Below are 27,036 nucleotides of genomic sequence, written 5' to 3' on the forward strand. Positions count from 1 at the left end.
AAAAGAGTAAGCACAGAGCATTTAATCCTTATTTATTTCAATGCCTCAGCAGAAGGAACTGACTCAAACTTCAGGAAGTAGCTGTGAAGACAGGGTAGCAGGAAATGACAGAAAACCTGAATACGGAACTGAAGCAGCAGCTCAGAGTTTCTTGCTCTGAAGTGGCAGCAGCTAGAGAGGAGCCGAGTGTCTACTTGAGGAGCCGAGAGCTTAGAGCAAACGCTTGCACGGTTGAAGGTGGGTACTCTGGGCAGTGGGAAAGTTGGGGAGCACAGGACAGGAGTTGAAGTGAGAGGACTCTGCCTGGCTTTTCGTCCTCGCTGAGAAGTGAAGTCCCTGCTAGTAAGCTGCTAACCTTTCATGGCCAGAAGGCCGGCCTGGGTGTGAGGGGTTGTGGATAACAAGCATCTGGGGATGGAAACAGCAGGGAGACGCTGGAGCCCAGGGAACGCGATCCAGCAGCCATCCAGGACCCCTGGTTTCTGCCGACAATCTACAGTCCTCTCTAAGGCCCGATGGTCCTAGGCACCGAGCTGGGAGGAGGACCACTGGAGATGAGACAGTCTCTGTCCCTGGAGAGCTTATGGTCTAGCAGAGAGACAAAACCCACAGGAGACATTGCAACAGATCAGGAAGTAGTAGTAGCTAGTGTACACCAGTGCTGAGAACCAAGTGCCAGATGAAGGTATGGCGGTTCGATTAGGGTTAGTTTCTCTGATTGTAGGGTCACAGGATCCCAGAATGTTAGAAATGGAGGGGACTTGATGAATTAGCGAGGTTAACCTCTCCATTTATTTTCCATTGGGAAAAACAGTATCAGAGATGTTCAGTGATTTACCAAATTATTTAAGTTAATATTTGTAAATTGCCTAACCTGGTACCTGGCAAATAAGTACATACCCTCTCTACTTTGACTCCCTAACCCATATTCCCACAGAGCTGGGTAATCTGACTCTCTGTCCGTGTACTTTACTCAGGCAGCCTCAAGAAGAGGCCCTCGATTGTGCCTGATATGCTGGCCACCAGGCCTCACCGACTTATTCTCTGGTCTCCCACCTCTAGATAGTACCTCTTGGCTTCCCTATTTCCGGCCAGTAGCTCAAGCATACTAAATTGTCTCTGTGTCAGAAACCCTTCCCTCTGTTTCAAAAATACATGAGGATGGCAGGCTTATGGGAGAGTCAAGCTGAGACCTGGGAGGAACAGCAAGAAAGAGGACAGGACCATCGGTCCTCACTGCTTCCTTATTGCTCACGAATATTTCAGAAACTTCTCTTTTCCAGTTTTCTGTGTGAACTTTTGTTGCGGAGCAGCCCAGGAGCCAGAACCGTAGGTCTTATCTACGTGCCCCCCTTGCATTACTGTTGCCCCACAGGGGAAGGCAGAGCTACTCTTGGCAGTGACTCATCCCACAGTCCATCTGACTCGGTCCGTACTTCCCCAGTGTCCTCTTTGCATCTTGTTAACCAATCTACCCCCCAGATTTCCCGTGGACTGGTTTCCAAGGGGTTTTTCAAAGAGCTGGAGAAGGGTGGAGTTTTCAAGTGGAAAGGAGAATTGGAGAGTCTGAGCACCTCTCTGGAGAGACTGGAGCGTCTTAGGAGTGGTTGTAAGAAGGGCTCGTTTAAAAGACAGTAAAGAGTGTGGGGAAGGAGTCTGAGCAGGGAAGGGTGGGCGGGGAGTTGCCAGCCAGCAAGTGGTACTGGGGTCAAAAAGTCTCAGCACCAGATGAGCATTGTCTGTTGTTTCCTCTCCACACCAAGATCCAGGATCCCACAGACGCAGAGCACCTGTGCAGCTCCTCATGCAGGGCTGGCAGGGCAGCAGAAACACTGGGGATGCCCTAGTGGAATAACAACTTGGCACTCCCTCAAAGCGGTGTTCTCTAAATATTTCTTTAACATTTATTTAGTTAATAAAAGTCAAATAATTCTTAATGTTCAAAACAAGGGACTTATTGCATGCTCTTTTTTGAACCAGTTATCTACTTTCAAAGTATAACTAAACTGTTTTTAAAAATTGAACAATAAATGAATTATTCTCAGCAAATAATGCTTCCCCACGCCTTGTTCAGTTGAGGAATTTCAGCTGAGTGCCCCTACTGACACACAGCTGTGCAGTGGCCAGTCTCAGAGTGGAGGTTGGAAAAATTCTCAATGGCGTTTAGCAGGTTGTAGAGAGGAGTGTAGATGTTCACATTATCAAGAGCTGGACAAATATATATCTCAAGAACTGTGAAAGAAGTTATATGTAGATACCTGAGTGAAATGATGCTGTAATTCCAGGGGTGTTCTAACATCCCTCATTGATTACCTCTTCAAGCCACTACCTGGCTGGCCTCTTGACACAAGTGAAGGATCTCAGCAGTTTTGACACCCAGGTTATTTAGTATTACCTACACTCATGATGACTTCTGTCCAGACTAATGAGCCCAGGCCACATTAGTTTGTCTTAAATAAATCCACATCCCCCTTCCTCTAACTGAGAAAAAGTGCTTTCCTAAAACTTTCATCTGCTTTGCCTCAGATTCTATTTTCTTCTAAGAAAAAAATAGCATGAAACTTTGGCCGCTATATCATTGACTTCAGCATTCTTGTTTTCCCTCTTCTTGATTTTTTCACCTAATCATTCCCATTTTCTGTCACCCTCAGATGTGGAAGTCTGTAGTAGGTCATGATGTATCTGTTTCCGTGGAGACCCAGGGTGATGATTGGGACACAGACCCTGACTTTGTGGTGAGTATGGAAATAGCTTTTCTTGGACAATGAAGGGCAGTGGGCAGGCATGTGGGCCACTCTGTAACCCTTGAGGGGGCTTAGAAAAAGTCTGGGACTGGGATAGCCCTCATGGTGGGACTGCCTGGCAGGACAGTTTGCTGTCATGTGTGGGGCCTGCATAATAGCCTGTGCTGAGGATGGAAGGAGACAGGTGCGGAGGAGTTTGACATTGTGATTGACAGGCTATGGCAGGCTATGCTGAGGGAACAGGTTAACTGGGTGTCCTTTGGCCTGTGATCTGGACATGTATAATTTGGGGGAATTCGGAAGTTGTAGGAGACCTAAAGAAGAAAGTTTGAGGGATGCAGAGTAGAAAGGGAGGTTTCAGAGCTCACCAGCTTAATTTTAACATGGGGGCCTGGGTGGGACAAGCACAGAGAGGAGTCTGAGTAAAGTCTGTGAGTGCCGGAAGCAGCTGATGCAGGGGACGTGGGGGGCATGTGTGTCAGCTGTGTGGCCTCTCTCAGCCTGGCACATTTCTTGCCATCACTTATTGCTGAGTGTTGTCTTTTGTAGAATGACATCTCTGAGAAGGAACAACGGTGGGGAGCCAAGACCATCGAGGGCTCTGGACGCACAGAGCACATCAAGTAGGTACCAAAAGGACTGGGAGGAGGGAAAGAGGTATGGGGAGAGCCCAAGGAAAACTTGGAGACTCAGGAGAAGGTGAGGGGGGAAGGAAAGAGGGAAATTCCTGTCTGTGTGTCTTTGCTTTTCCTTCAGTCTGTCCTCATGTGTCCCTTTGGGTGTCATTGTGTATTTGTTTCATGTCTCTCCTCTTATCCCCCCAACCCTATTATCTGTTTTTTATTTCTAACCACTCTGATATTTCCCCAACTGTGTCTATTATTTTAACTGTTTCTCTTCCGTCAGTAAGGCATGAGGAATTCAGAGAAGGAAGTGCTGAGCTTGTATCATTTACTATCTATCTATTCACATAAATATAAATGTGTGTCTGGATTGTAGGGTGACTTCTGATGGGCCAAGGAGGATTCAGTAAAATGTCAAGGTAAAGAACTCAGAATAAATGCTGTAAAACGAGGACAATATCAGGTCCAATACCTGGTCTAATTGACTTTTAAAATAAAAATTTGTGTTTGGCTACTTAATAGAAGTAGGAAGCCATGAATGGTAATATGAAGAAATATGACACTTGGAAAACCTGTTGATGTATAAGGATCTTAAAGATTATAACCCAGTATTTTACCAGAAAAAAAAAAAGCAAAACAAACAATAAACTCTGATACCATAACAGAGAAGGAAGTTACTCACAGACAAATCCAGGGGTTTCTGTGGGATATATTGTGTATTAGGATTGAGAGATTCTCTCTTCTTTAATAATCCATGGATTATTTGGGATCATCTAACCAGGGCTGTTTGCTTTGGATAGTGTCAGAATGTCCAAGAGACGCAATAAACAGTATAACAGGAGCAAAATTAAAAAGTAAATAAATTGGCAAAATTAATCTTTTTAAGCTCCATTTTAACTCCCCTCCCCCACAAACAGCAGTGTTTTTACCTCATTTTCTTCTAGATTTTAAAAAGTGTCAGTGGATTATCACATTGCACAAGCAACATACTATGAAAACCTGGCACATGTTTATACAATTTGATAATATTCAGTACTCCGCAGTGTTGTTTAATCAGACATAAATGACTTATTTCAAGTAACTGTAATGAATATCATATTTAAAGAAAGTAGGCAATTCTGGAAGCAGTTGGAAAGCAAAAACATGGAATTGGGTCATGCAGGAAGCTTCTTTGATGCTCTTCTGTAGGCTCATCAATGCTACCCAAATTAAGACGTCTTTCCTTTTCTGAGAAAAGGCCGCTCAGTCCTAGTATCCTGAGAACTGTTAAGATAAGCATACAAACTCTCCTTGTACCTTTCCCCTCCCAGTGCCTGTCTTATGCAGAGTAGGAGTAGGACATTTTAAAGAAGACTCCTAAATCCCTGCCATGATCTTATGGAAAGAGCTGCAGGTTGGATATCAGATAGATTCAGATTCAATTCACAGCTCTACCATCAATAACAATGTGAGTTAGACATATAGCCTCTCTGAAACTCAGCTTATTTATTTATCAAATGGGGATAATAATAGCTACCTGGCAGGTGTATGGTTAGAATTCAATGAACTAGCATATAGCAAATTCTAGTGCAGTACTTAGCACCACTTAGCAGCTCAATAATGCTATTTCTCTTTCCTGTTAATATAGATTAGTTGAATCAGATTTTCTTCCTAAAAACCTAAAAATAAACATGTAAACAGATGGCGATCTTCCTTCTTCCTAAGTGACGTTTACCTGAACTGTTGTGTTACACAGTCCAGTATATATATTACTCTGACTGGTGACCCCTGGAGTTGTAAAATGTGGTGACCCTGGGTGTTTCCTTATTAGCCTAACTGAATCTATATCTGATAGAATAAATGGTGGAGACATTTACACAAAAACCCACTGCCCTCCCGTTTACCCAGGCTACTGAGGTATAAAAGCTCAGTCTCTGCTAGTAACTAACCAGGTGATCCTGGACAGGTCACTTCCCTCTCTGATTCCCAGTCTTACCACTGGGATCAAAAAGACCTCTAGAGGACCTTCCAGTAGTAAGCCTCCAATACTCTGGGATTCTTTCTGGCTAGTGTGGGCTAGGACAACCTTTAAGGTCAGATGGGAATCACTAAAGTCCTTGGAAAGGAGGGGAAGTTGAACGGGAGAACAGTAGCTGCAGAGCTCAGATGACTCAAAGCAGGAAAAGGAAGTGATTGTGGTTCTCATTAATCTCACTACCATCCCCCACACCATGATCTTTCTTTTTTAAGTCTGCCTAAAATATATTTAGTTTGGGGAATGGTTTGGTAATTTGGTGAATAGTTCAAATGATCCTATCCATCCTTCATCTATTGTGTAGAGAAGTCCTGGGCCAGGCGGCTCCAAGCAGCCTAGTGTTTCCAGGAGCTGCCAGGTTTTCAAGGGCTCTTGCATTTTCTCCATCTTCTTCTCCCCACTTTTGCTCACTTGCTCATGTGCCTCTTTACAGTCGATATACCCACCCCCACCCCTGGCTGGATGTAAACACTGATCTGCTTCTTGTCACTACAGATTAGTTTTGCCTATCCTAGAATTTCATGTACGTGGAATAATATAGAAGGTATTCTTTTGTGTCTGTCTCCTTTCACTAAGCATAATATTTTTGAGATCTATTCATGGTCTTGTGTATATCAGTCTTTTGTTCCTTTTTAATGTCAAGTAATTTTGCATTGTACAGATAAACCAGAGTTTGGTTTATTAGCCTGTTGATGGACATTTGGGTTGTTGACAATTTGGGACTATTACAAATAAAGCTGTCATGAACATTTTGATCCAAATTTTTTTTTTTTTTAAACGGCTCTGATGTCCTGCTAGCCATCTTTTTTTTTTTTTTTTTTTTTAATTTATTTTATTTATGGCTGTGTTGGGTCTTCGTTTCTGCGCGAGGGCTCTCTCCAGCTGTGGCAAGTGGGGGCCACTCTTCATCGCGGTGCGCGGGCCTCTCGCTAGCGCGGCCTCTCTTGTTGCGGAGCACAGGCTCCAGACGCGCAGGCTCAGCAATTGTGGCTCACGGGCCCAGCCGCTCTGCGGCATGCGGGATCTTCCCAGACCAGGGCTCGAACCCGTGTCCCCTGCATTGGCAGGCGGATTCTCAACCACTGCGCCACCAGGGAAGTCCGATCCAAATCTTTTTGTTAACATATATTTTTACTTCTCTTGGGAAATACCTAAAAGTAGTAGAATTCCTGAATCATATAAAAAGTGTGTTTTAACTTTTTAAGAGACCAGTAAACTGTTTTCTGAAAGAAACGTTTTTTCACTCCTACAAATAATGTATGGGTTTCAATTGCTCCACATCTTTGTCTATACTTGTTATTGTTAATATTTTTAATTTTAAGTATTTTTGTAAGTGTGTGGGGATTTCAATTTGTATTTTTCTGCTGACTAATTTTATTGAGCATCTTTTCTTGTGCCATTCATATATCTTTATTTATCTTCATTTTGAAGTGTCTATTCAAATCTCTTCCCCACTTGTAAAGTGGGGTCTTTGTATTCTTATTGAGTTTTAAGAGTTCTTTATATATTCTGGATAAAAGTCTTTTGTGACATATGTGTTTTACAAATATTTCCTTCCAGACTGTAACTTGCCTTTTCATTTTATTAATGGCTTCTATTGAAGATCAGAAGATGTTAATTCTGATGAAGTCTAATTTATCAAAATTTTTTATGGTTAGTGCTTTATGTGTCTAAGAAACTTTTGCCTACCTCAAACTGTGAAGATTTTTCCTATGTTTTGTTCTAAAAGATTTATAGTTTTAGCTTTTACATTTAAGTCTATGATCTATTTCAAATTTGCTTTTGCGTACAGTGTGAGGCAAAGATTGAGGTTCATTTTACTTACATAAGGATATCTCATTATTCCAACATCGTTAAAAGACTAATCTTTCCCCACTGACTTACCTGGCATCTTTGACCATATACATGAGGGTCTATTTCTAGACTATTTTATTGATTTATATGTCTGCTCTGACCCACACCATACTGCACTGGTTGTTGTAGCTTTATTGTACTGCACTTTTTATTGCAGTCATGAAATCAGGTAGTCCTTCTCCTTTGCTCTCCTTTGGAAAAAAAAACACTTTTCACTATCCTAGGACTTTACATTTCCACATACATTTTAGAATTAGCTAGTCAATTCCTGCAAAAATGCCTGTTGGTGTTTTGAATGGGATTGCACGGAATCTATAGATCATTTTAGAGAGAACTCACATCTTAATAATCTTGAGTTTTCCAATCCATGAACATGGGATATGTCTCCATTTATTTAGGTCTTCTTTAATTTTTTCAGAAATGTTTTTCAGTGGTCACATCTTGCACATATTTTATTAATAAGTTATGCTAAAATATTTTGTGTTATTTCATGTGATGGTAAGTGGTATTTATTTTTAACTTTAAATTTCCAAATGTCTGTGACTAGTATGTAGAAATAAAATTGCTTTTAATAGTGATCTTGTCTCCTGGGACCTTGCTAAATATACCTAATAGTTCTAGTAGCACATTTATGTAGATTCCTTAGGATTTTCTACAACTATGATCATACTGTCTGTGAATAAAATCTTACAGTCTGTCACTCATTTTTGTGCTTTTACTTTTGTAATAAAAACAAAAAAATCTGTTCCTTCTCTTAGCTCATCTTTGAGGTCCTGGGTGTCACTTGGTTTCTATAAACTGTATTGCTTCATCAATTCCAAGGTATTTTAAGCCTTAAAATAGGCATCTGAGAGTTAATGTGTTAAAAGTTTCTTAGGTATGCCAATTAGGACATTGAATTACAATTTTTTTTTCCTTTCTATATTTCTACCTGATCACTATTTTCATACATTAATTATCTTTGTATTGTCAGAGCCTAATGGTGCCTCACACTCAAAAAAGTTTAATATTTATTTAATAAAGGAATAATATAACTAACACATTTATAGTGGCTTCAGCTATATTCTGAAGAATTTGGTAAGAAGTTGGTCTTCATTGGCCGCAGCCTTTTCATTCAAATTATATTATCTATTGTCATGATTCTCTGACTAACCTCATTGTTATCTATTAGGTGGATATTCCTGAATCTCATTTTCTAATCCCTTTTAAAAACTTGTTTCAACTATAATACAGTTATGATCCATGTAACAGTAATTGGATTTATTAAAACTTTGCTAATTTTTCCCATTTGAAAGTAATGTTTAGTCCCATTTTCTTCATTCTTCATCTGAACACTTTGGTTGGGAAATATTGGTCATTTACCTGTTCTTGGAACCAATAACTTTTCTGACACTGACAGTTCTAAAGTGTTGAGGCTGTCGAACTAGCAACACAGGATCTCTGCCTTCACTGCTGCCAAAGGGTTTAGAGCAGGCACAGGAACAGAGGGTTCTTCCAGCTGTTAGCTTAATTTCATCTGGCTCAAAGCCAGTTTTCTAAAATTAACTTTGACTAAAGCTGAGATGGCTTTTAAAAAAGACCTCTGTTGGGCTTATACTACAAGGCCACAAGATGGATCTATTCTTCCATGAAAGAGGAGACTTTCGGCTGTGAGATGGCCATTCTACCTGTAACCAATATATCTGGTTTTTCTGAGCTAGTGAAGTCCCAGGAACATCACTATCTCAGTTTCCTAAACCTCCATTTCTTGCTGCAGGAAGTCAAATTTTTTGTTTAGGGTTCTCTTGCCCAAATGTTTCTCAGAATCCCTGGTGGTCCTTTTATGTGTCCAAGTATCAGTCCTGATTGTCACTTATTGGTGCTGGTGTTGGTTCTGGTGCTGAGCTGTCACTTCTTATCTTCAGCCAAAACAAATACACAGAGGTACTCTCTACCCACATGGTAGAGATGAAAGTGAAGTAAGAAAGAGAATGCCTCCTTTTGGTGTTACGTTCTCTTAAGGACAGAAGTGTCCCAAATCAAGGTTATTTGAGCCTTAAAGTTTTGCAACAATTAGTGATGAGAGTGAATTTTATTAGTGAGTCTTTTTTAGTTTTTAGTTCTCTCAGGAATTAGATATAGGGGCAGTGTGAAGGGCATTCATTTTTGACAAGAAGAGACACAAAATACTTAATGTATAGATAAATTTCCCAATGCTGCATTTTTCATAATCATCGTTTTTAATGACTTCCTCATGTGCCATTGAAAAGTAATATTGCAATTTACTTAACTATTCCCCATCTTTTCCACATAAATTGTTTCTTGGTTCTTGCTATTAAATACAATGTTTCAATGAATATCATTAGACATTAAGCTTTGCCATATTTAAAACTATTTCCTTGGGGTAGACTTCTAGGACTAGAATGTGTGGGTAAAGGGTATATGATTAATATCTTTGTGCTTCTTGAGGTAGAGTACCGAATTGTTAAACAACAAATCCATTCAGAGAGGAAAATAACTTTTCAGTTGCTAGAATATAGGTAACACTGTCCTCTAATATTTAGGAACATGAGACTAAATATCAGAAGGTTATTTAGTGAGCAAAATAACAGACTAGAAGAAATACTATTGGCTTATGGAGAGTTTATATCAGGCTATATATGCAGACCACACTAACCTCCTACTCCCAGACCCAGCACAGGTATACTTTGGGGGCTATTGCTAAAAATGAACAGAACACACTGCAAGATTTCAATTTTTCTGCGAAGGAGGGTTCGTTGACATCTCTGTGCTAGACGAGTCTCTGTGATGTGGTTACTTCCAGCATTCACCAGCTGAGGAACAAAGTGTCAGAGGAGCATAATGTTCTCAAGAAGAAGGAGATGGAATCAGGGCCCAAAGCATCCCACGGCTACGGAGGTCGGTTTGGGGTGGAAAGAGACCGAATGGACAAGGTGAGTTGAAAGGGGGATATTTGCTTTAAAAAAATAAATAAATGAATTGATTCATTTGTTGGTTTTATGGTTTAAAACTTATTCAAAAGTAAAATATTCATTTGGGTTTTTTTTTTTTTTAAGAAATTCACGTTCTTTTATTTATTTATTTATTTATTTTTTTATGACTGTGTTGCGTCTTCGTTTCTGTGCGAGGGCCCCCTCCAGCTGCGGCAAGTGGGGACCACTCCTCATCGCGGTGCGCGGGCCTCTCACCATCGCGGCCTCTCTCGTTGCGGAGCACAGGCTCCAGACGCGCAGGCTCAGCAACTGTGGCTCACGGGCCCAGCTGCTCCGCGGCACGCGGGATCCTCCCAGACCAGGGCTCGAACCCATGTCCCCCGCATTGGCAGGCAGACCCCCAACCACTGCGCCACCAGGGAAGCCCTTCATTTGGGTTTTAAAAGAGAATGTCCACATATTATTTGTGTCATTTTTCCCCTGATTTCAACACATAAAATATAGATGACAGAAAATGGGAGCCAAGAATTTAGAAAGGCTGGCCTAGTGTAGACCCAGCCACACTGTAACTCCTAGACTAAGGACACACACATAGAGAAGGGGAAAATATATTTTAAAATCATTTACTGCTTTTAAATGGATGTGTATTATATCTCTGCTGCAACTTCTCTTACTGTTTTCTTTACTGTATATTTAGTGTTCTTTTTGTACATATTTTATACATCACTTAATATGATTTGCACATAGATGTGAAAAATGTTTATGTGACTTTATCTATTAGATGTCCTCAAATATATTATTATTTTTCCTTAATCCATTAGATACTATGAAAGTATGATAAAAAGAAAGCCTGTATGTTGAATCGTATTTTTGCATTGACTTTCCTAACCTCAAAGATAAAGATATAGGACTTCCCTGGTGGTGCAGTGGTTAAGAATCCGCCTGCCAATGCAGGGGACATGGGTTCGATCCTGGTCGGGGAAGATCCCACGTGCTGAGGAGCAACTAAGCCCATGGGCCACAACTACTGAGCCTGCGTGCCACAACTACTGAAGCCTGCGCACCTAGAGCCCATGCTCTGCAACAAGAGAAGCCACTGCAATGAGAAGCCCACGAACCACAACAAAGAGTAGCCCCCACTCGACACAACTAGAAAAAGCCTGCACGCAGCAACGAAGACCCAATGCAGCCAAAAATAAATAAATAAAAAATAAATAAATTTATTTTAAAAAAAGATAGAGATATATTCCTATAAGAAAAAAAATTTAATCTCCAAGGAGAAAAAGCAATTTAATGAAAGCTGTTAGTTCACCCTTTTGTCATTGTGCAAAGTGCAAAGTAGGCATTGTATTCTCCCACAGAATTCCTAGGAAAGAGTAAAATAGATAAGCAGTCATTCATTCTTGAATTCAGCAAACAAAGTTGACCTACACAGACCCAAAAACACTGCAAAATGAGCTCCCAGGAGCTCATATAGGGCAGTGCTTCACATCAATCTCTGTATTAATATTTATCCCAGCATGGAATCGGAAATGCAGGAGGAAGAAGAAGCTTTCTAATTTCTTCTTAGTTGAGACTCTGCAAGGTATCACTATTTGGTTTGAAGTATTATTCAATTCCAAGATTATTAAAGCATCCGTATCCAAATATTAAAAGAGACATACCTTTCAAAACCAAGTAGAAAATGGTAGATGGAGAAAAAAGTGGAGGGGAATAAAAGACAGTTAAATTATATGCCATCTTGGACTACTCACGGTGTTGTCTACCAGCCCCCTTTAGTATAAAGAGTCAATCACTGTTAATATCAGGGCTCAGGCTGCACTTCTGAACTTTGATGGTTGTGTAGGAACAAAGATCCAGAACAAAAGCACCTGGCTGTGTTAAGTATTCAATCCGGGCTATGGCATCTAGTCAGTCCCCTTAGGTGTCTCCCCAGTAACTACCCTCATTTCTATTTTGATGCACAAAGCCCTTGTTTCACCCTCTTTTTAAGCAGTGGTTTAAACACTGCCCTGTCTATGTAGTCTCTATCCTTCTGGTTCCCAACCCATCCTATGGGAGTTTCCTAAATGATGGGTTCCTAGTGGTATTAAAAAAGAGTCAGGATGTGCAAGGTTCCAGAAAAAGTCATCTTGCTCTCCCATCACACATTCCTCGGCACTCTGTCAGAGATTATCAGTGTGACCTAGAATGGAATTTCTTGTATTCTTACATCCCATCCTATCTCTGATCATTTTATTTTTTCATGGTCATTTTTATCTTCTCACTCATTCTGATCTTGATTTTTCTCAGAGTGCTGTGGGCCATGAGTATGTTGCTGAGGTGGAGAAGCACTCTTCTCAGACTGATGCTGCCAGAGGCTTTGGGGGCAAATACGGAGTTGAGAAGGACAGGGCAGACAAGGTAAGTGACAACTCTCTCCCTGTGCCACCCAACTCAGATCATGTGGGACTACCAACAATCACCCTGAATGTAGGTCTATGCTTCTCCTGTGGAAAGATGGGGCAGTGGCCTCAAGGAGGGTCCATCATGAGGATGGCTCCCACACCTCCGTCAGCAAGTTCTTTGGTGCCGCTGTTGGAGGCCACATGCTGACCTGAAAGGTGTTCATTTAAAAGAGACAAAGACTCTCAAACTCTGAATAAGGAATCCCTAAGCCTTTGTTTTTTTTCCCCCCCCCCTGCATTTTATTTAATTAATTAATCTATTTGTTTATTTTTTAAACATCTTTATTGGGGTATAATTGCTTTACAATGATGTGTTAGTTTCTGCTTTATAACAAAGTGAATCAGCTATACGTATACATATATCCCCATATCCCCTCCCTCTTGCATCTCCCTCCCACCCTCCCTACCCACCCCTCTAGGTGGTCACAAAACACCGAGCTGATCTCCCTGTACTATGTTAAGCCATTGGTTTTATCATACCTGTATGCATGAAGAGAGAAGAGGAAATTCCAAAGCTCCTCCTTTGGTCTAATATGAAAGCCTTATAAATATTTATGCCTTTCAGGAAAACAGACATATCAGCTGAAATATTATTACAATGGTAGCAAATTATCAAGTAAAACAACTAATTAAGGTTACAATGTTTTTAGAAGGTGAAGGTTACTTTTCATAGGACTTAGTACTAACTCCTTGAAGTCCAGGTGTTTTAAAGACTCCTTTGTACAAAAAAGTAGTGATAGTTTTAAAGAGAGAAAGAGAAAAAGGACAGCATGATTACAGATGATAGAGTGGTCCGGGGAGTACGACTGATAACTCATTCATGTTCTCATTTTCACACCTTAGTAGATTGGATTCTCTGAGCTCATTCTTTATGGGGCAGAGTAGTGTCCCTGCCTGGCAGCAGCACACAGAGGGGACATCTCCTTCACAGCTAGCTGAGATTTTGTTTGTTTGTTTGTTTATTTAACCTGCAGTTGTTAATAAGTGGGCCTGAATCCTTAAAGCTAAGTGTTAGAGTGTTATTTGAATTGTAGGGGTAAAAAAAACAGAAAAGTTCAAAACATACTGTAAGGTAAAGGAAAAGCACAGAGGATAATTTTTAAAAGCAGTAATGGAATATGGAGCATGTAATGTTCTCTAATCAGGGTGAAGTTTCTCTTCCTTCTTGGCTCCCCTCCTGCCTTTGCCTAATCTTTCACTGTTCTTTCTTTCAACTCCTGCCTCACCAGCCACAAACCGAATCACCTTAACAATCAGTGTGTCTTGTAAATCAAGAAACAATACATACTAATAACTTTTTATTTTATAAATTTATTTATTTTACTTATTTATTTTTGGCTGCGTTGGGTCTTCATTGCTGCGCATGGGCTTTCTCTAGTTGTGGCGAGCGGGGCCTACTCTTTGTTGTGGTGCGCGGGCTTCTCATTGCAGTGGCTTCTCTTGTTGCAGAGCATGGGCTCTAGGCTCATGGGCTTCAGTAGCTGTGGCACGAGGGCTCAGTAGTTGTGGCTCTTGGGCTCTAGAGCACAGCCTCAGTAGTTGTGGCCCACGGGCTTAGTTGCTCCGCAGCATGTGGGATCTTCCCGGACCAGGGCTCGAACCTGTGTCCCCTGCATTGGCAGGCGGATTCTTAACCACTGCACCACCAGGGAAGTCCCATACTAATAACTTTTAAAATGCAAAATCTAGACTTGCTTAGGGACCTATTACTGAGCCATATGGGGACATAGCTAGGTTAGATATTTGCCAATATATCCAGTCCCAAAGCAGCTAGGATCCAGATTCTCCTGGTTGCCTCTCATCCCACCAAAATCTACATCTCTGGGTTTCCACTGTTGTGTAAGGAAAGAGAAGAGGCACAGTATAATCAGTCAGTATAGGATGATATCTCTTACATGTGCACAGTGCTGCTTTATAGTTTACAAGGCAGTTTTCTAGCTATTATCTCATTTTAGTTTCATGAGACTTAGGAAGAAAAACACTGATTTACTGAGTGCCCACACTTTATGTATCTGGCCCCATTTAGTCCTCACAATATGCCAAATAAGTTGGAATCATTTTACAGTTGAGGTTAATAAGGCAGGTATACCTATTTTCATTTCATATTTAAAGGGCCCAAGGGGGACTTCCCTGGCGGTCCAGTGGTTAAGACTCTGCACTTCCACTGCAGCGGGGGCACGGGTTCCATCCCTGGTCAGGAAATTAAGATCCCACATGCCTCCGTGTGGCCAAAAGAAAAACAAAACAAAAAATAGAGGCTGCGGCTCAGTAATATTAAAGGACATACCTAAAGTTACACAACTACAAATAGGAAAGGTGGGGTTGGGGTTTGGATCTAGAGCTATCTGTGTCCAGGGCCCATGGTCATTGGTTTGTAGCACACTGCCTTTATACCAGCCTGTCAGGGTACTGTCTGTTTCTACATTGAACCCCCATACGCAGCTCTGAGCCCCTATAACTAACCCCTGGGCTGAGCTATAGGTGTAAGGGTAAGTGAGAGAGGGAGAAAATGTTCATCTCTGACTCTAATCGATTCTCTCTCCTTTTCTCTGTAGTCAGCTGTTGGCTTTGATTACAAAGGAGAAGTGGAAAAACACACATCTCAGAAAGGCAAGGACCCTGCACTTCAGCCTTAGCAACCTGACTGCCCAGACTGCTCAGACTTCAACTCCCAGCAGCCATCATTGACACCCTTTAGTTCCATGGCCCAGTTCCCTGCTATTTTATTTTATTTTTAAATCCAAGCATGTACTTGCTTCTTTTTTTCTCCTATATTGCTTTCTATGAGCTTGATCAAGTTTTCTTTAGTCCCATTTCCCCTCTAATGGATCAAAAATAGGATATTATACTCCTTTATTTTAGGAAGTTATTCCTAAGTTTTAATGTGCATCTGTGGCTTAAGTTTAAAATTAATCACTCTTTCTTCCTGAGTAACACAGGAAATGAAGAATAATTTAATTACATTTCTTCTACATTCTACAGTCTTTGTACCAACTGAACAATTGTTTAGTATATCGATTACATGTGTTTGTTTTTAAACCCTACAAAAATTAATCATTATTATTACTAGGTGAAGGCTTATTTAAATTGACCAACATATTTACCAGTTTACTAGCTCATCATTGTTTATAATATTTCATTGTTTCCTCCTTGCTTCTTCTATTCCTTCTTGCTAGAGATATCCTTTGGTAATTCTTTCAGTGAGGGTCTATGAGAGAACTCCCAGGCTTTGTCTGAAAAAAAAAATTTAGTTTGCTCCATTCTTCATTGTCATTTTCCCTTCATCATGTTGAAGATACTATTCCATCATCTCTGGCATTTCTCTTGGGTTAGTCTAATCATCATTCCTTTGTACATAACATGTCTTGTCTCTCTGTTTTTGTTTTGTCTCATGAAAATTTTTCTTTTTGTCTCTGATATCCTGAAATATCATCAGGCTATACCTAGGTGTTGGATCTATTTTTATTATTCTACATGAGACTTATTGCTCCTCTTCAACCTGAGAATTAACTTTCAATATGAAAATTTCTCGGGCGTTTTCTCTTTAGATAGTGTCTCTCCTCTCTTCTCTTTTATTCTTTCTTCTGGAACTCAGATGTAATGTATTAGAACTTTTTATTCTCTTCTCCATCTCTCTCTCTCTTTTAAAAAAGACTTTATGTTTTCAGAGCTTTTTAGATTTATGACAAAATTGAGAGGAAGGTACAGTCCTGCACCCATATATGCATAGCCTCCCCCATTATCAACATCACTGACCAGAATGGTGTGTGTGTGTGTATATATATATTTTTTCTTTTTTCTTTTTTTTTTTTTTTTTTACCAAGGATGATTCTACACTAACACATCAAAGTCAGCCAAAGTCCATTGTCTCTATAGTTTTGCGTTTTACAAGATATTATATGGTTGGAATCATATACCATGTAGCCTTTCCAGATTGGCTTCTTTCACTTAGTAATATGCATTTAAGTTTCCTCTATGTCTTTTCATAGCTTGATAACTCATTTCTTTTTGCTGAATATTATTCCTTTGTCTTGATGTACCCCAGTTTATTTATCCGCTCACCTACTGAAGAACATAGTGGTTGCTTCCAAGTTTGGGCGATTATGAATAAAGCTGCTATAAACATCTGTGTGCAGGTTTTTGTGTGGACCTACATTTTCAACTCCTTTGGGTAAATACCAAGGAGTGCAATTGCTGGATCCTGTGGTAAGAGTATGTTAGGTTTTGTAAGAAACTGCCAAACTGTCACTCAAAGTGGCTGCACCATTTTGCATTCCCACCAACAATGTATGACAGTTCCTGTTGCTCCACATCCTCACCAGCATTTGGTGTTGTGAATAGTCTGGATTTTGGCCATTCTAATTGGTGTGTAGTGTTATATTATTGTTTTAATTTGCATTTCCCTGATGATATATGATGTAGAGCATCTTTTCATATGCTTATTTGCTATCTGTATATCTTCTTTGGCAAGGCATCTATTAATATATTTGGCCTATTTAAAAAGTTGGGTTGCTTGTTTTCTTATTGTTGAGTTTTAAGAATTCTTTGTATATTTAGGGTAACAGTCCTTTATGACATGTGCCTTTTGCAAAGACTTTCTCCCAGTGTAAGGCTTGTCTTCTCATTTGCTTGACATTGTCTTTCACAGAGCAAAAGTTTTTAAAATTTTAGTGAAATCCAGCTTATCAATTATTTCTGTCATGTGTTGTGTCTTTGGTGTTATATCTAAAAAGGCATCACCATACCAAAGGTCATCTAGGTTTTCTACTATATTATCTTCTAGGAGCTTTATAGTTTTGCATTTTACATTTAGGTCTATGATCCATTTTGATTTAATTTTTGTGAAAAGAGAATTTTTGTAATGCATGTGTCTAGATTCATTGTTTTTTTAATCTGTGGATGTCCACTTGTTCCAGCACCATTTGTTGAAAAGACTATCTTCTCTTCATCGTGTTACCTTTGCTCCTTTGGCAAGCATCAGTTAACTATAATTATGGAGGTCTATTTCTGGGCTCTCTGTTCTGTTCCACTGATTTATTTGTCTATTTTTTCACCTCTACCACACTGTCTTCATTACTTTAGCTTCATAGTAAGTCTTAAAGTCTGGTAGTGTCAGTCTTCTAACTTTGTTCTCCTTCAATATTGTGTTGGCTATTCTGGGTCTTTTGCTTCTTCATATAAACTTTAGAAACTGTTGATCCAAAAAATAACTTGCTGGGGTTTTGATTGGGGTTGCACTGAGTCTATGGATCAAGTTGGGAAGAACTGACGTCTTGACAACATTGAGTCTTCCTATCCATGAACGTGGAATATCTCTCCGTTCACTTAGTTTTCTTTGATTTTGTTCATCAGAATTTCATAGTTTTCGTCATATAGATCTTATACATATTTTAAGTTTATACCTAAGCATTTCTTTGTTGGGGTAGTAATGTAAATGATATTGTGCTTTTAATTTCAAAATCCACTTATTTGTTGCTTGTATATAGGAAAGCAATTGACTGTTGTATATTAACCTTGTATCCTGCAACCTTGCCATAATTGCTTATTAGTTTCAGGAGTCTGTCAATTCTTTTGGATTTTCTACATAGACAGTCATGTCATCTGTGAACCAAGACAGTTGTGTATCTTCTTTTCTAGTCTACATACTTCTTCTTTTCTTGCGTTATTGCATTAGCAAAGACTTCAAGTACAATGTTGAAAAGGAGTGATGAGACAGGCCATAGTTGCCTTGTACCTGATCTTAGTGGGAAGGCTTTAACTTTATCACCATTAAGTATGATACTAGCTGTAGAGTTTTTGTGGATAGTCTTTATCAGGTTGAGAAATTTCCCCTCTATTTCTAGTTTACTGAGAATTTTTATTGTGAATTGTGTTGGATTTTGTCAAATGCTTTTTCCTGCATCTATTGATATGATCATGTGATTTTTCTTTTTTTCTTGTTGATGTGATGGATTATGCTAATTTATTTTCAAATGTTGAACCAGCATTGCATACTTAGGATAAATCCCACTTGGTCATGGTAGATAATTATTTTTATACATTGTTGGATTTGATTTGTTAATATTTTGTGGAGGATTTTTGAATCTGTGTTCATGAGAAATACTGGTCTCTAGTTTTCTTTTATTGTAATGTCTTTGTCTGGTTTGGGTATTAGAGTAATGCTGACTTTATAGAACAGTTGTGAAGTATTCCCTGTGCTTTTATCCTCTGAAAGAGTGTGCAGAGGACTGGTATAATTTCTCCCTTAAATATTTGGTGGAATTCACCAGTGAACCCATATGGGCCTGGTGCTTCCTGTTTTGGAAGATTATTAATTATTGATTCAATTTCTTTAGTAGATATAGGCCTTTCAGGTCATCTGTTTCTTTTTGTGTAAGTTTTGGCAGTTGTGTCTTTCAAGGAACTGGTCCATTTCATCTAGGTCATCAAATTTGTGGGCATAAAGTTGTTCATAGTATTTTTTATTATCCTTTTAATTTCCTTGGAATCTGTTGAAATGTAGGCTCTTTCATTTCTGATATTATAATAATTTATGTTCTCTCTTTTTTTCTTTGTTAGCCTGACTAGAGGCTTATCTATTTTATTGATCTTTTCAAAGAATCAGCTTTAGGTTTCCTTGATTTTCTCTATAGGCTTCTTGTTTTTAATTCCATTGATTTTTTTGCTTCAATTCTTATTTCTTTTTTCTGCTTACTTTGGATTAAATTTGTTCTTCTTTTTCCAGTTTCCTAAGGTGGACACTTAAATTGTTGATTTTAGGTCTTTTTTCTTTTCTAATATTTGCATTGCTTTTCCTTATGCACTGCTTTCACTGCATCCAAAAATTTTTGATAAGTTGTGTTCTTGATGTCTCTTAATTTCTCTTCTCTATCTCCATCTCTTCATCTCCCTGTGTTGTATTCTGGGTAATTCCCTTGGATCTATGTTAAGTTCTCTAACTCTCCCTTCAGCTGTATTTAATTATCATTTAAGCTGTCCACTAAATTTTTTAACTTTATTTCATGTATTTTCATTTGTGAAAGTTCCCTTTGATTCTATTGAAAATCTGCTGATTCCTTTTCCATAATGCCCTATTGCTTTCACTATGTTTTTCACCCTTCTTTAACTCTTTAATTATTTTTAGAGTATTCATTTTATAATTTCTTTCACATTGTTATATTATTTGCAGTTCTTGGGGGTGCTAATTCTTCTGTTCAGTTAATCTGTTTTCCCTCATGGTTATTTATTTTTTTGATGGTTTGTAATTTTTGTTTGCAAATTTATTTCAGTGGGGGGAAAGGGATATTTGTTTTATGAGAGTTTTATGTGCCCTGGGTTGAGAAGTTTCCCATCAGAGAAACTTTGCCTTTATTTCTGTCTGAGTTCTAGGGGTTTTAATAGTAATAGATCATGTTTTCTTTATGATTTTTGTTTTCTATTATGAATTCAATTTCTTAAATAGATACAGGTCTATTCAGTCTTCTGATTTTTTCTTAAGTCAGTTATGGTATAGTGTGCTTTTCAAGGAATTTTTCCATTTTTATCTATATTTTCAAATATATTGGCATAACTTCATTTATAGTATTCCCTTATTTTCTTTTTAACCTCTGTAAGATCTGTAGTGATATGTTCACTTTCACTTCTGATATTGTTAATTTGTGTTTTTTCTCTTTTTAATTATTTTTGCTAGAGATTCATCAGTATTATTTTTTATTAATTTCAAAGAAGTATCTTTTGGCTTTGCTCATTTTCTCTATTGTTTACTTGTTTTTAAAATTTTATTGAATTCTGCTCTTATCTTCATTATTTTTTCTTTCATTTTAATGTGGGTTTAGTTTGTTCTTTCTGTAGCTTCTTAAGGTAGAAACTTAGATAATTGATTTTAAACCTTTGTTTACTGTATGGGCTCTTAAAACTATATATTTCCCTCTAAACACTGTTTTTGCTACATTCCACAATGTCATGCGTATTTTAATTTTCATTCAGTTCAAAACATTTTCTAATTTTCCTTTTCATTTCTTCTCTGACCCATGAGTTATTTAGAAGTGTGTTGCTTATTTTTCAGGTACTGGGGAAATTTTCTAATTTTATTGTTATTAACTTCTAATTTAATTCTATTGTGATCAGAGGATACGTTATCTCATATTCCAATCTTTTGAAATGTATTGAAACTTTTTATAAGGACAAGCATGTGGTCTATCTTGGTGAATGTTATATGTGCATGGAAAAAAATGTGTATTATGCAGTTTGGGGGTGCAATATTCTGTAAATGTCACTTAGGTCTTGATAATGTTGTTTGGGCCTTCTATAATTTTAGATTCTTTTTGTCTAAATTTTCTATTAAATAATGAGAAAAGAGTGTTAAAATTTTCAACTATGATCATAGATTTGTCTATTTCTCTTTCTGCTTTGCTTCATGAGTTTTGATTCTGATAATAGGTTTATACCAGTATATATATTCCTGATGAATGACAAATTGCACTCTTATCATTGAGTTATGTCTCTCTTATCTTTTATAATGCATTTTGTCTTGGGGTCCATTTTGTCTCATATTCATACCATCCTTCTGTGGTATATATTTTCCTACATCAGTATTCAATTAATTTCTCAGCTTAGAATTTCTGTATAATATAAGTAGTATGAAACTGGGTATTTGTATCCCACACCTTCAGGTGTAGGCTTGGAGTTTCCAAGTCCCATAGGTAAAATTTCCTTCTCCAAATGCTAAAAAAAAACTACAATTCCTCTCACTATTTCCCTGGACAGGTGAGTAGACTTTTTCTAGGATTCTTTTATAGGAGTGGGCAGAACCTTACTTCCTGCTCTCCAGCCACCTGTTCTTATAGAAAGTAGAACCCCAGACCCTAGATCCTAATCCCTAGGCACTAAATTTGGGACTTAAAACAGCTGGGTTTTCTATGTCAGCTCATAATTACCATCATATCAACTGTTTTGATTCATCTGTTTGTTTCTGGAGCCGGGAATTTTTTTCTTCTTTTCTTTTGAGATTCACTATTTAAAAAAAAAAAAGAGAGAGATTGCTCTATATTTCTGACGTTGCTAAGTGTTTATATAGGATTAGGGAAAGCATATATTTCATATGCATCTCTCTTTTTTTCTGGAAGTCTCTCCTTACATTCTCTATACTTTCTCCTTCCTTGAAGAAGAGAGAAAATTCAAATGATCTTCTCATCTTGGAATGGAAGTAAGGGAGGAGAGGAAAAGAGTGAACATTGTTTAAAGCTTACAAAAGTTGCTTAGAACAACATTTCTCTTTCATTTCCCAGTATTCAAGCCCCGCTCTCTTCCTGGGCCCCTATCACCCTGCACCCATCCCTCCTGACTCCTCTCTCCCACAGCACTTCCCCGTGGGCTGAGAGTGAGCTCTCACGACTGCTCCTTCCACCATAGATTACTCTCGTGGCTTCGGTGGCCGTTATGGGATAGAGGAGGACAAACGGGACAAGGCAGCTCTGGGATATGACTACAAGGGAGAGACAGAGAAACACGAATCCCAAAGAGGTAAGTTGGGATTGGAGAGGAGGGAGGTCACAGGGTACATGGAGCCCTCCTTCTGTCCCTGAAGGCTGACATGGAGGACCCAGAATATGAGGGGCAGGTATGCAGAAAGTGGTGGGATGAAGAGTAAGTGTACGTATATGGGGGTAGGTGGGAGGAGACCAACAGGGGTGGAGGGGAAAACAGCAAGCTAAGGAGCAGGACAGAGGAGGGTGACCAAAGAGAAGGGGTCACTGAGAAAGGGATGAAGACGGACAGGCCGGGTGATGGCAAGAGGGTGATTTGGCTGTGAGTCTTAGAGGCCCCTCTGCTTCACAGAGAGAAGGCCTTCTTCCCTGGGACACATAGGGGATGGCTGGGGGGCGCTCTTCAATTTTTCCTGTTTCTTCCCTTATATTTTCCCCTTTTCTGTCACTTCTTTCTTTTTGTTTCTCTCTTCCCATCTCTCATCCCTCCATTCTCTCTCAAGTGTTTTTCTCCCCATCCTTTTTCGTCTTTTCCCACCCATGCCTCTCTCTATCCCCTGATTTTCACACTTTCTCATTGATCTTTCTCTTTTCCTCATTCCTGTCTTCTGGTCTTCCTTCTCACTGCTCCCACTCCCTCTTCCCATACATTTCTAGCATTTTAACTCCTCTTATGACTCTCAGATCTTTCCATCCTGCAGATTATGCCAAGGGATTTGGTGGTCAGTATGGCATCCAAAAGGACCGAGTGGATAAGGTAAAGCACCAGAACACCAGTGTCTTGAGAATGGTTCCCTGAAGTACATGGAGAAGAGTGAGAGGCAAAGCTGGAAAAAGGATGGGCAAAGCTAGGTGCCCTGCACTGTCCTCTTGGTGTCCTGCTCTCCCCATTGACTGCCCTCAGCATCTAAGGGGCATGTCTTCTGAAGCCTGAGCTTTTTTTTTTTTTTTTAATATTTATTTATTTTGGCCGTGCCGGGTCTTAGTTGTGGCACGCGGACTCTTAGTTGCGGCATGCGTGCAGGATCTAGTTCCCCAACCAGGGATCGAAACCTGGGCCCCCTGCATTGGGAGCATGGAGTCTGACCCACTGGACCACCAGGGAAGTCCCAGAAGCCTGAGCTTTAACTAAGGAGAGTGAAGGGAGGCAGAGAGAGACAGAGAAACAGAAAAACTCCAGGGAAAGGTATTCGAAATTTCATTGATTGCTTGGCATTGATTAACTCAATCAATAATTTCTTCCCACTCCATTCAGTCTTCCCCTACACCTCTTCATGTACTGGCCTGAGACCCTCCTGCATTCCAGGCAACTGGACTTAGAGATGTGAGATTCCAGGAACACTGAGCTTTTTAAAAGGAGAGCTAATCCCACCAGTCTAGAACTTCTTTACCCCTCCCTCTGCCACAAAACAACACTATTTGAATATCCTGTCTAACTATAGAGCATCAAAAGGTTAGGGAGACCTCCTATAGTGACCCAATCACCGATACTGCCTTCTGGATTATTACCACTCCCTTCCCCCTCCCCACCACTACACATACTGTTCTCTTACCTGCAGAGTGCTGTTGGTTTCAATGAAATGGAGGCCCCAACCACAGCTTATAAGAAGACAACACCCATAGAGGCTGGTGAGTTTTAATTCCCTTTCTCTGTGCTCTTCAACCTCTTCTCCCTTCTCGTTCTTTTTTCTTCCTAGACTACCTATTCCAAGCCTTTACCTACCTAGATTAGCTGAGGTAGATTTGACCCCTACCCTCATATTCCCAGATTCCCTCTCCTAGAAAAAATTAGGTTAAGTGGATATCTGAGTGACACTGGTGAAGAAACTGTAAGCAGAGAACAGAGGGAGGAAGGGAGGGAGCCATTTGGGAAGAACACATAGGGAAAGGAGCTATGGATGGGGGATAGAGGGTAGATGATGGCCAGAGGGCATACAGATTTAAGAAATGTGGACAGGGAAGATGCAGGTTAGGAGAACAAGCCTTATGATTTAAAAAGGGCAAGAGTCTGAGATCACATGGCCTGGCTGTATGGAAATCTAGGCATCAGGGTTACCTTATCCTCCTATAATCCCCTTGTTCCTTCATTGATACCTCTTTACCTCCCTTTCCATGAGTCCCCTCTCTACCTGCTCTTCTTTGGATATTTAACTGGTTCCTCTTCTTCATTCCAGTGCCACTCCCCTACCTCCAACCCAAGACAACCCTAATTTTTCTTGCCTGTGTCTGCAGCTTCCAGTGGAGCCCGTGGGCTGAAGGCAAAATTTGAATCCATGGCTGAGGAAAAGAGGAAGCAGGAGGAAGAGGAGAAGGCACAACAGATAGCCAGGCAGCAACAGGAGAGAAAGGCCTTGGTAAAGATGAGCCAGGAGGCTAAGCCACCAGTGGCCACTATGGAAGAGCCGGTGGCGTCAGCCCCATTGCCCAAGAAAATCTCCTCAGAGGTAAGTGTTTGGCCCTTCGGGATCCACATCAAGGATTCCTTGCCCAGACAAGAGCCTAAGGGGTCTGTATCCTTAGGAGAAAATAAGGCACAGGCCTCCCCTGTGTTAGGCAAAGTCTACAGTTGCTATCCCTGTCTTCAGGAAGATTTCAATCTGATTGTGTAATTAAGCTTCATATATACATATGAGAATGTTAGCTGAAAAAAACCAAGATTTACATAGTACAACAGAAGATAGGTCACTAGCCAGTGCAGTCAATTACTGCTGCAACAACAAGAGGAAGGAGCTGTCATTTCAGGTTGGAGCCCATCTTGAGGAATGGTTGATTTGAACTGGCAGAGGTAGGAAGGGGTATTCCAGGTCAGTACAAGAGAGAAGATGGAAGTTTCTTGCTCACTGGAAAGATGCTTCATCTTCCACAGGCCTGGCCTCCAGCAGGGAGCTGTCTGTCATCAGAGTGTGGGCCTGTGAGAACCAGTAGGGAACAACCAGTGCCTACCCAGCCCCCAAGGCAGAATCCCCCAGAGGTAAGCAGAGCTCCAAAGATTCTCTGCTCCTTCCCCATCTCCTCATGTCCTAGTAGGTGGGCTGTACAGGGTGATCAACAATCCTGGTTTGTCTGGGACTATCCTGGTCTTAGCGTTGAAAGTCTTATATTCTGGGAAATCACCCAGTCCTGGGCAGACTAGGATAGTTAGTCATCCTAGCTGTCATCTTTCACCTTTTTTTTTTTTTGCTTTTGCTTTTGCTTCAATGTTTTCCTTGTCTTCCAAGGATTCTGACTTGCTTTCTGCTTCCCTTCTATCATCTTTTGGTAGGTGTTTTGAGTGGGTGGGTGTGGGAGGTTGATGAATGAAGAGGGATGAAAGATTGTGTTCCCTAGGAGAGGCTGTTAGAAGGATGCAAGGATGGAGGGTAGAATGGAAGCATGGGGATGGGTGGGGTCTTAGCAGTCCTCCATTGGGAGATTTTGGAGAGGCAGCTCCTGGTGGACAGAAGTCACCCTGCTTCACACTGTCTCTTCTCAGGACAATGAGGAGCCCCCAGCTCTGCCCCCCAGGACTCCAGAAGGCTTCCAGATGGAGGAAGAGCCAGTGTATGAAGAAGCACCTGAGCCTGAGCCCGAGCCTGAACCCGAGCCTGAACCCGAGAATGACTATGAGGATGTTGGGGAAATGGACAGACATGAGCCGGATGAGGAACCAGAGGGCGACTATGAAGATGTGCTCGAGCCTGAGGATCCCTCTTTTTCCTCCACTCTGGCTGGTGAGTGGTGGGGCAGCTCCTGGATTTGGTCAGCTGTAGGGGAGAGGAAGAGGGAGAATTCCCCCATTACACAGAAGGACCTGTCTATTTTCCTTCTCCATGTTGATGAGACCATATTCATATTTCTCATTATGCAGGATCATCAGGCTGCCCGGCTGGGGCTGGGGCTGGGATCTCAGCTGTAGCCCTGTATGATTACCAAGGAGGTAGGTTGGGAGTGGCCTGAGGGATCTGGTGCCTGGAGGCCTGTGATACGTGAAAGGGGGGATGGATTCTGGGGGTCAGGATAGGGCCCAGACTTGGCATCAAGAACAGGCCTATTTCCCTTCCTGAGGTTTAAAGGGGACACAGGGGTGGAGGGATTCCTGCCTGACCATCCTAATATCCTGTCAATTTTCTCCCCAGAGGGAAGTGATGAGATTTCCTTTGATCCAGATGACATCATCACTGACATTGAGATGGTGGACGAGGGCTGGTGGCGGGGACGTTGCCATGGCCACTTTGGACTCTTCCCTGCAAATTATGTCACGCTCCTCCAGTAACTGTGGCTGTCTGTCTTCTGCACTGTGACTTCCCTTGTCCCAAGTGGCTCTGCCTCCACCCACTTTCCATTTCTGCTGCAAGTGTCTGACAGGATGTCATGAGTTGCCTGAAGCTCTAGACAGACTTCCCTCTCCCTCTCCATTAGGGTTTGGGGCAGAGACAGCATGAGGAAGGAGGTCTCCTTCCCCTCGGTGTCCTGTCTATCCTGGATACCCTAGATGATCTTAGGGATGTTTATCTTGTATCCTGCCTCCTTCCCCATGAATCCCCCCTCTAACACCACCCCCCCAACTCTACCTTCCTTTGTTTGTGAACTCTGAGCTTCCTGGTTTGCTTACCTGGGAAGGTATGTTTATATTTCCTGGTTGTGCTGTTTGCTTACTTTCCTTCTCTGCAGAAATATCTCTGAATCTTCTCTCTGCTCAGTCCTAAAGTGGAAATAAAGTGGGACCATGGCTCACCTCTATTCTGAGGTAAATAGTACTTTTTATGCAGCCCTCAATGGTCCTGACTCTCATGGCTCCAATTCTCCTTCCATCTTTCAGGGATATCCAGAAAACTCTCTCCTCCACTGCCCATCACTCTGCACCCTGGGTGTCAAGGGCTGTGCCCTTTCCTTAGACTCTACTGATACCCAGTCCAAAACAAGATGGGCCTGGGGAATGGCAGTAAGGTAGGGGAACAGGGGCCAGGAAAGGTCCACG

General features: G+C 40.7%; 1 protein-coding gene across 1 annotated transcript; it reads left to right on the forward strand.

The window, feature by feature from the left end:
• The first annotated feature begins 76 nt into the window (after positions 1 to 76).
• HCLS1 (hematopoietic cell-specific Lyn substrate 1) lies at positions 77 to 26,760 on the forward strand. Its single transcript, XM_036849629.1, has 14 exons — positions 77 to 237; positions 2,652 to 2,735; positions 3,294 to 3,367; positions 10,039 to 10,168; positions 12,461 to 12,571; positions 15,171 to 15,225; positions 22,006 to 22,116; positions 22,781 to 22,836; positions 23,639 to 23,708; positions 24,312 to 24,523; positions 24,946 to 25,050; positions 25,552 to 25,789; positions 25,927 to 25,995; positions 26,195 to 26,760. Exons 2-14 carry the CDS (start codon positions 2,652 to 2,654, stop codon positions 26,329 to 26,331), a joined length of 1,452 nt encoding a protein of 483 aa, XP_036705524.1. The 5' UTR covers positions 77 to 237; the 3' UTR covers positions 26,332 to 26,760.
• The last annotated feature ends 276 nt before the right edge of the window (positions 26,761 to 27,036 follow it).

This window comes from Balaenoptera musculus, chromosome 4, assembly GCF_009873245.2.
Source record: "Balaenoptera musculus isolate JJ_BM4_2016_0621 chromosome 4, mBalMus1.pri.v3, whole genome shotgun sequence".
Taxonomy (NCBI): Eukaryota; Metazoa; Chordata; class Mammalia; order Artiodactyla; family Balaenopteridae; genus Balaenoptera; species Balaenoptera musculus.